This window comes from Hibiscus syriacus, unplaced genomic scaffold (genome assembly GCF_006381635.1).
Source record: "Hibiscus syriacus cultivar Baekdansim isolate YM2019G1 unplaced genomic scaffold, ASM638163v2 tig00111402_pilon, whole genome shotgun sequence".
Taxonomy (NCBI): Eukaryota; Viridiplantae; Streptophyta; class Magnoliopsida; order Malvales; family Malvaceae; genus Hibiscus; species Hibiscus syriacus.
Genome location: NW_024063082.1, coordinates 732,028 through 742,127, shown reverse-complemented (window position 1 = coordinate 742,127; position 10,100 = coordinate 732,028). Strand labels below are relative to the sequence as shown.

At 38.1% G+C, this 10,100-nt stretch overlaps 1 protein-coding gene across 2 annotated transcripts; it reads left to right on the top strand.

The window, feature by feature from the left end:
• Positions 1 to 7,214: 7,214 nt before the first annotated feature.
• Positions 7,215 to 9,890, top strand: LOC120162414. 2 transcript variants are annotated; one of them, XM_039172570.1, is made up of 9 exons: positions 7,216 to 7,431; positions 7,522 to 7,579; positions 7,678 to 7,786; positions 7,902 to 8,049; positions 8,162 to 8,213; positions 8,318 to 8,464; positions 8,555 to 8,666; positions 8,959 to 9,085; positions 9,401 to 9,890. In XM_039172570.1, exons 1-9 carry the CDS (start codon positions 7,358 to 7,360, stop codon positions 9,852 to 9,854), a joined length of 1,281 nt encoding a protein of 426 aa, XP_039028501.1. In that variant the 5' UTR covers positions 7,216 to 7,357; the 3' UTR covers positions 9,855 to 9,890. The 2 variants fall into 2 exon arrangements, with proteins under 2 accessions (XP_039028500.1, XP_039028501.1); XM_039172569.1 differs by having other exon boundaries at positions 7,215 to 7,431; positions 8,318 to 8,666.
• Positions 9,891 to 10,100: the final 210 nt, after the last annotated feature.

The following is a 10,100-nucleotide window of genomic DNA, read 5'->3' as shown; positions in this document are numbered from 1 at the left end:
ATTGAGAGGTTTATTCTAAAATTTGAACACGGACACATTCTTTAGAGAAAGTAAACAATATATTTTAAAATTAATCTCATTGATTAATCTTAGGAGGAGATCAAATCATTAGACCGTTAAATTTTTATATAGATTTTTATTGATTTTGAATGGATTTTATGAAAAATCAATATATAAAGAAAAAAAAATTGAAAAGTGAATTTTGATATTGATCTTGTCACGAATAATAGTGAAGGGTTTAATGTTTTAATTGAACCCAAAATCAAAATGAATTGTTTACATTAAGATATTTTAAAATTTAATGTTAAAATAATATACAGTTTAAATTTTGGCGTTTTTCTCGAAATATCACCGGTAACAGGTATATTTATCGATCTAACATCGGTCAGATTATATTTCCCGATATAACACCCTTAGCAGTAAAGCGCGCCCCCTACACCGCGCTATTTGCTGACTGGGTTATACGTGGGGTATAGCGCGCCCCCTGAACCGCGCTATATCTGTGTATCTAGACAATTATATTTAGCGCGGACCCTGATCCGCGCTATACTATTATTACATATACCGCGGTGTAGGTATCGCGCATTGTATGACTATATATACCCTTCTCCCCCGGTTATGTTCCTCACATCTCTCCTCTAAACTTGTAAATTAATACAATAATTCCGTCAACGAGTCAATAATATTGGCAATCTTCTCATATTTAGTTTAGAAGTTCGTGTGATTTTTCGTTATAATGTAATTTTGTTATAATTTTTTTATTATACTTATTATTTAATCTGTGTCATTTGAAAAAACATTATACTAATTATTTTCAATTATATTATTTAAATTATTTACGTTGATTTGTAAAAATTTATTGTGTTATATTTTCGTTCATATATAATTTATTTAATCAAGTTTGTTTCAGTTATTTTTTTTCCAGATATAATATTACCGCACTTTTAAACTCAAAGAATGGCGCGACTTTCAGCTATTGTTTATTATGATGGTGAAATTCGAGAAGATGAAACCGGCGTTGTTTTCGTATTAAATGAGCGTGTTAAAATATCATTCAAGAGAAACATAACTCTTGAGGAGCTTATAACGAAGATTTCGAGGAAGATTCATGTTGGAAGTAGTAGAAGAATGTCGTCGTTGCAGTACAAATTTCCAATATCATTGTTGCCATTAACTTATACAGCGTTCGAACTTTCGAACAATGATGATGTTGAAATGATGGTTGAAGCTCAAAGTAATTATTCAGACGCCGCTATTGAGATGTATGCATATTTTGTTCAAGTGTGTGCTGTTCAGGGTCAATCATTAAGCTCCCACTATGGGCTGGCTGAACAAGTTGATCAAGTTGACAGCCCGACTACAGTAATGTGTAATGATTTTAATGCCATAACGGGGAGACATTCATCCGCAACTCCTTACGATATGTACCGAGGTGGGTCCACGAACAATCCGTATGGCAACACCGCGTCCAGTTCAAGGGGAAGGCATTCATCTGCAAATTTCTTTGATCATATGGAGATGACAACGACGCAACCATCTGTGCAGTTTCCATTTGACACGATGGCTTCAAGCTCTAGGGGGAGGCATTCGATTGCGAGCTTTTTCGATCTCAATGTCGATATGCCTTCCAGTTCAAGGGGAAGGCGTGCAAGTAGTATGTTCTTCGACCTAAATGTGGAGAGCACGGAGGAACCATCATCTCCACCAGAAGAACCGCTTCGAGAGCCTGGTGCAGATGGTGCTGAGACTGGACTATTCATTCACCCAGAATCACCGCAATTCAACTCCGATGATGATGAAGTTCCAAGAAATGTGGCACAAACTGACCCTCCTGCACACATGTATGAAGCTGATTATAGTGCAATGTACGGGCCATAATTTGTGGATATGCCTCATCTCAGTGACTATGGATATTACTCATTAATAAATAATGGTGAGCTATCTTTAGGCATAGAGTTTTCAAGCAAAGAAGAAGCGATGATGGCTATAAAAAATTACAATATCCGTAATTCTGTTCAGTCCAGAGTAAACCGATCGACGATCGAAAAATATGTATGCTATTGTGCCCGACGTGAAAACAGATGTAAATGGATGGTTCGCGTATCGAAAATGAAGAGGAAAAACAAAATATGAGAACTAACAGTATACAACGGTCCTCACACATGTTGTGCTGGAGGGGTCAACCAAGATCATCCCAACTTGTACTCTAAAGTGATATGCCAAGCCATCATGTCCATGGTAAAAGCAAGCTCTCATATAGCTGTTACAGTGTTGATTTCAGCTATACAATCGCAGTATGGGTACACTGTCTCTTATAAAAAAGCTTGGTTGGCAAAACAAAATGTCATTGTTAAACTTCATGGCGAATGGGATGCATCTTACAACGAACTTCCAGGCTGGTTTAGGCTCGTGCGGAGGTTGAATCCTAGGAAAATTGTGGACTTTGAAACCTCCCATGCATACCATAATGATCGAGTTCTCCGCGATCGATGTCAATTCTACCGGGTTTTTTGGACTTACCCACAGTGCGTTAATGCTGTCAAATACTGCAAGCCTGTGGTCCAGATCGACGGGACTTTCTTGTATGGAAAATACAAGCAAGTTTTATTATTGGCAGTTGTCCAAGATGGAAATCGCAACATTCTTCCAGTTGCTTTTGCTCTTGTCGAATGAGAAGATACAGATTCTTGGGCTTTTTTCCTCCGGAATTTACGTGCACATGTTATCACGAGGGAAAAAATCTGTGTCATTTTTTATCACGGAGCTGGGATCAAAGCAACAATGGAGTCTTTAGGTCCAACGTGGTAACCACCCTTTGTCCAACATAGGTATTGTCTCCGACACATTGCTGCGAACTACCATGGAAGATACAAGAAGAAGAATAAGCGTCAATTACTTGTGCGCATGGGTAAGTGAAACTGATGTAGTTTGTTTTCTTTCGATCCTTTTGATCAAGTTAGTAAGTTATACATTTTTTGACCAGGTTACGAACTTCTTCCTCGAACGTTTGAATCAATGCTTCAAGATTTGCGGGCGAAGAACGAGGAATGATACGATTACATTAGCCTCATCGATAAAGAAATGTGGACGAACGCATATGATGGTGGATATCGATATGGACACATGACGACCAACTTGGCTGAGGCAATCAATTCAACCTTAAAGGGTGCACGTCACTTACCTGTAGCGGCTTTGGTAAAAACTATACATTTTTGTTTGGGGGGCACTTTTTGCGAAGCTCGGGGGACAAGCTCAAACCTGGATGCAAGGCAGTCATGTCTATCACCCTAGATTAGTTGCAGATCTACAGAAAAAAATTGCTGCATCAAATGGAATGTTTGTAACAAGCTTCTCTAGAAGGCATGGAATGTTTCGTGTCACAGAGTTACCGCGACCTCTTCAAGGGATTGAAGTTGTGTCGTTAAGAGTAAATCTAAGGGACAGAACGTGCGACTACGGGTTTTTTCAAGCTCTGAAGTATCCATGCTCTCATGTGATAGTAACTTGCTCGCATACACGTCAAGACTATAACCATTTTGTGGATCCCGTATACCTACTATCTGAAGTTTTTAAGGTATACGAATTTGATTTTCCCCCATAGGTAATGACAAAGACCCTGATGAGGTTCAAAATTGGCTTCCGATTGTACCAAATCTGAGTTTAATGAGGGAGCGTGGTCGTCCAAAATCCAATCGAATTCATTACGATATGGATATTCGAGAAAGATCTAGACAAGACAGAAGATGTGGGCATTGTAGAAACCATGACACACTAGAAAAACATGTCCACTTCTGTTGTCATCAAGTAACAATTGATGAGGAAATGATGTATTTGTTTATCAAATAATAATTCTTGTACTTTAATTTGCATTTACTTAAAGTTAATGTCATTCGATAATCGATGATAAAGATTAAAAAAACGAACACAATCATTAAATTTTATTAAACTAATAACAATTTGGTATTTGGATATAATTTTAAATACAACAAACTTACAATAAGTATTAAATGGTAAATGATAACCAAATTACAATAACTAATATTAAATTGTAATAAACAAAATGAACTGAAATACATTAAAAAAAGTCCAACAAATTTAACAAAATAAAGTAAGTATTAAATGAGAAATAATAAAAAATTACAATTTAACAAAATAAAGTAAATACAAATATAATAAAAAACAAAATCTATCGATGCTTGCGACGCGAATGTGTTCCGCAAGGCGGTGGCTGTCGGTCTCGAGGAGGATTTCTTCGTATCATTGGTTCTGACTCCTCCCTGTCATCATCATCACCATCATCGTCGTCGTCGTCCTGAGCAGGTACATTAGGTTGATGATAAGCTGATGACGATGAAACACCTCCATATAATAAGTACACTGGAGGTATATGACTGACTATCCCACCGACCTGCAAAAACTGGGAAAACTCATAAAACCGAGACATCGTTGAATGTGAAAACTGTACAGGAAGTGTATGTGCTGCGGCCATGGGTGATGAGGCTGAACTTGCCAAATATCTAGTATATGAACCCCAAGTCAGATATGCAAACATAGACCCATAATAGCCTCCAGGAGGGGTCATCTATAACAGTGGCGGGGGGAGGGGGGTTCATAAAACCAGGAGAAGGCGGCGGCGACATCTGGTAATGGAAAGGCGATGACGACATCATATATGGCTGCGGTGGCTACTGTGAAGGTCCTGCTAGTGCAGCTGAGGATGAACCGGAATCACCTGCTCTTCGTCCACGAGTCGAGGGACGATGGTGCTGTGTCGGATCACGTCTCTGTCGACGTCACGGAAAGGTCTGCCCTCGTGCATCCTCAGGAAGCAGAAACGGTTTCCCGTTACTGTTGAACCACTAATAATAACCTTCAGCAACACTCAAGAGGTCAAGTAAAATGGGCTCTCTACAGGGAAGGTGCCGATGTCGATCATCCCACAACACGACCCACTCATGATGCCTCACCAGCCAATCTGTATCTGTCTTGCCGCGTCTATCTAAGCTATACAACTCGTCCATATTGCACAGTGCATCCGGAATTGGTTGAAAACAACCAAACTGCCGGAGCACGCGATTAGTGGAGTGCCACTCGACGGTCGCATAACAGATCAGAGGGACCATTGCCATCCAAACATCTGATGGACCCCTCAACTCAGGTGGGATCACCGCCCTCACATCATCAGTAGAATATGACACCCATTCAAACTAAAACAAATAATATATAATTTTATCAAAATAATAATCTAATTATATAACTATAATCTAAAATCGATTTTTAAACATTAAAATTCATACTTGTGTGCCAGCCTTCTGATCGATTAGCACCCTAATTTTTTCTAAATCATCAGGTAGCTCCTGATGATTTTTCCTATCAGTAGACCACCTATTCAAGAAAAAAATTTATTATACGCTGTATAAAATTATTAATATACAAAATCAGTTTTATAATTACCTCAGAAGTAGTTGAAATACGAATGTGTTCTTCACAACGGGACATAAAAAGGGTAATCGATATCATGCCCAAGATTGCAGCAGTAGGAGACATTCGCCGATAGCATCATGCCTGTAGTCAATGGCTCCACACATCTCCCTGTACAGCAAAGCCAAAACTGCCGAGCCCCAACTAAATGATCCGGCGAGACGAAAGTCGCTAAGATGTCACAATCACATGTAGTGAACTAGGTTGCGCGATTTGTCCAGCATCAGCAACCCTCCTATCAACTGCAATATGCATGCCCGTGCATACATCTTAACCTCATCCTCAGAGGCGTCTGCGCTCAACTCCCGAAAATTGGCATCTAACCAATTTAACGGTATTCTACCTCCGATAAAACTTTCCGAGACACGTCATATATTTTCCCGACACAAAGTAGTCAAAGAACCGGAAGTTATCTCTGATATCACATCTCCATCTACCGGAAGCCCCAGATGCATAGAAACATCCTCAAGCGTGATCGTGCACTCTCCGCACGGAAGATGGAATATGTGGGTCTCCAGCCTCCACCGCTCTACTAAGGCAGAAATAAGGTCTGGTTCTATCTTACAGTGACCATGATATCTACCTATGTAACAAAATCCAACCTCTACTAAATATGCAAGACACAACTAGGTATCACTAACTTAAGATTCCTAATAAAAGGATATAATATACGGTCATTCTCCTAAAAATAAATAATTACAAAAATTAATTCTTAATCTAAGAATCATGTATTAAATAAATCAACAAATTATTACTAATAATTTAAATTAAATTAAAACGTTAAAATGTTATCGTATCAACAAAGTGTCGAGATATATGATTTCCATCTAAGAGAAGTAGGCCGCCTTCCATTATATATCTGCAAAAAATTTATATTAGTAAAATATTAAATAAAGTAAAATACTTAAATAAATTAAATACATAATATTAAAAATATTATAAAATATACCTTAAACTAGAGAGTATTTGAGAGAATTTGAGATAATTTGGTGTGATGAAAGTGATTGAGGATGAGGTATTTATAGGGAATGGTGGGGTGTGAATGGCCGGGTAATTAAAGCTATAGCGTGCCCCCTGTACCGCGCTATACCCCACGTGTCACATAAATAGGTATAGCGCGGAACAAGGGGCGCGCTATAGCCACGTGTAACCCAGTCAGCGTATAACGCGGTATAGGGGGCGCGCTATACCCCACGTGACGCCAAATCAGCATATAGCGCGGGTCAAAGGGCGCGCTTTACTACTACGGGTGTTAGATCAAGAAATATAATCTGACCGATGTTAGATCGATAAATATACCGATCACCGGTGATATTTCAAGAAAAACATCTTAAATTTTAATAATTAACGATGTAGTTTATTTTTAAACTTATAAAATAGTCAAAATAAATAGTTTTTTCCCTAATAGATAACTGCTTGAACCTAACATTTTAAGGAGAAAAAAATATATTTTTAACTATTGAAGTTACTTGATGGATTTGTCAAAATAAATAATTTTAACTAAAAGTAAATGTTTGAGCCTATTGAACAACTTTAGTGGAGAAAAATATTATTATTTTTAAAAATTTTACGTTCTAATAATTATGTCTTTAAAATATATTTAACCCTAAATCCTTATTTTCTCACAAAATAAATTTTAGGATTTTTTTTTTCAAAAATGAATTAATCAAAAATTTTGAAATTTTAGTTTTTTATTTCCTTTAAAAAATCCCTGCTGCATTCTCTCGTAAACTATATGCAACTATCTCTTATCTGCAATTACTCTTGTCCCGTTACCCTCTGCAAATCCCCCATAGCCCATGGGGTCAATCACTATCTTTAAAACCCTAACTTGTTAACCCCCAAACAACAATAGGAGGTTCTGTTCCATTCTTCAATGTCTCCCTTAACCCACTCTGTGAAAATCACTTCTCCAGTGCTTCTCTCTTCACTCTCCCGTCGTCCTCTCAGGTTCCTTTAACCTCGTCCACTCTTTCCTTCACTTAATATTTACACTTAAGATCTGAACTTCAACGTTGCTGATTTCTTTTATGGATGCAGATATGCAGTTCTTGGTGCTGGTTTTGCTGGTCTTTCTGTTGCTTGGCATTTACTCAAGGTATACTTTTCTGCTTTGTAATTCCATATCTTTTAAGCCATAACTATTAATGGGTTTCTTTTGAATTATACGATTGTTGTCGTCATTGCATCTTCCAGGAGAGTCCTAAGGATTTGCACTTGCATATTGACTTGTACGATGAAATGGGCATTGGAGGAGGCGCTTCGGGAGTCTCTGGAGGACTGCTACACCCCTATTCACCTAAAGGTTTTCGTTCAACTCCTTTCAGTGTATGCTAATCCTTTATGATTTAAAAAGAACCCACGTCCTTTTTCGCTATGTTTTCTCCTCCTGTCGAGCTTATCAGTGTATATGCTGGCAGTTAAGCTTCTATGGCGAGGTGCCGAGTGTTGGAAAGAATGTCTAAAGCTCTTAAGTATTGCAGAACAAGCCGTTAGTTCCGAGGAGGATTTGGTTTCTGAAAGTGGTGAATTTGATCAGGATTTTGGTGGGTTTTTAGTCCGGAGAAGGTTTGTTTTTATTCTCTCGAATATGTTTACTCTCCCTCACTTCACATGCAAATGTGAAATGCCTAATTTTTTGTTCTTTTGCTTATGCTTATGATGAAATCGGTGCTCACAGGGGCATTTTGAGACCAGCTACAAATTTGAAGACTTTGAATGTATTGAATGATGTAATTTCTTCAGCCCTTCTTAATGCAGACTGCGCGCGTACACACACACATATCGTCGGTTTTTGTGCTAATGTTGGCTGTTTTATTTTCCTCGGTGAAATCAGAATGCTCAGAACTGCCTTGCCAGTTGCAAAATAGATATCATTGATAAGAATGCTGCCCAAAAGCTTGTACCCCATATACATTTGCCTTTCAACTTGGCTTTTTATATGCCTGAAGCTGTAAATTTGAATTCTCAGTATTATCTAAAGGTAAGAATAGCTAGGCTTCTGTTGTTGGACTTCTATCTTTTCCACATATTTGTTTTTGATGATTTCCTTTTCTTTTTTTTATTCTACCAGGCACTGTTCTTAGCTTGTCAAAATTTAGTGAAAGAATTATCTGCTTTGGGCTCCGGAAAGAAAAATCTATGTTTGCAAAAGAAATCTGTTTGCGAACTCCGTGAACTAGAAGGTAAGCGTGCTTTGTTAGACATGATGATGGAAAAGACATGTCAAAAACAAGTTCATACTCTGCTGGACTCCACTAAATAATTAAAGAATCTGAACTCCCCTGAAAAAATAGGGGAAGGGGGTTGTCAAGAAAGGATCTTGAAGATTGTCTTAGGCTTAACTTGAGGAGGATAGTTTTGTTTATTTCAGGGATGCATAATTTTTCTTTCTTGTTTCCACCATGTTCAATTGTTCATACTATTGCTATAGTTATCATTCTGGTGAACCAAACGAGCTACTAATTTGTGCATTAGGAGAATACGATGCTGTGATAATATGCCTTGGTGCCAAAGCAGACTTGCTTCCGGAGCTTGCAGGGAGGCTTCCTTTGAGGACATGTAGAGGTGTTATTTTGCACTTGCAACTGCCTGATAATATAGGGTAAGACTGACTTATCTTCTCATTTGCACTAGAAAACATAAGGGCTGGTATATCAGGCAATAGCTCTAGATATGAAATGTGGCTTTTAGCCTTCATTTGAAGCTGTAGTTCCATATATAATCGTACTGTGTTTCATATATATATTTTGACACGTTTGTGTATATGTGTTTTAGTTGTTTTTCTATTATCATGTTTTTGTCGTGTGATCCCACTGTATCCAAAGTTACCAAGACTATCCTAAACCCTAACGAATGTAACCAGAAGTTTCTTAGTGATCTGGGCTCATTCACAAATATCCTAAATAATGTTCTTCAGGGAAGATTATCCAGACCATGGACCATCAATATTATCAGATGCATGGATTGCTATCAAGGGGAACCGAAGTTTGCATCTGGGTTCAACGTGGGAATGGAAGTCAAGGAACTCTTCACCAAACGTCTCAACAGATGAAGCTTCCAATGCATTTCAAGAGCTTCTTCCAAAGGCATTGGCTATTTACCCTGGTATAATGAGCTGGAGTTTTGCCGGAGCAAGGGCGGGCTTGAGGGCAATGCCACCACTCACTTCTCATGGATCGCTTCCTCTTTTGGGATGTGTCAATGATACATTAGGTAATGATCTTAAATGTAAGTATTGGTTACTTGGAGGGCTTGGTTCGAGGGGATTGTTGTACCATGGTTGGCTGGGTAAGTTGACGGCTGAGGCTGTCCTCTCTTGTAATGAACAAATTATCCCTTCTGAACTAACCTCATGGAAGAATAAAACATAGGTGAAATTATATTGTTTCGCAATGACATGATTCCAAGACTGTCTTCTCCGTGTCTTGAACCCAAATTTTCGTGTCTTGTTTTGTACGTAAGTATGAGCGAGATGTCCCGGATGTTCATTACATTTTTTGATAATTTTTCGTGAAAAACCTTTCATTTGTTGTTTTTCTTGTTTATATTTATTAGTGTGATTTTTCGTTTAATGAAATAAAATCAACCCAGGCAGAGGTAAATTTAAAGGAAAAACA

Coding starts and splice junctions, on each gene's coding strand:
- LOC120162414 (XM_039172569.1), top strand. CDS start 7,358: ATGTCTCCCTTAACCCACTCTGTGAAAATCACTTCTCCAGTGCTTCTC. Junction 7,787..7,901: donor ACACCCCTATTCACCTAAAG/GTTTTCGTTCAA, acceptor ATATGCTGGCAG/TTAAGCTTCTATGGCGAGGT. Junction 9,086..9,400: donor CAACTGCCTGATAATATAGG/GTAAGACTGACT, acceptor AATGTTCTTCAG/GGAAGATTATCCAGACCATG.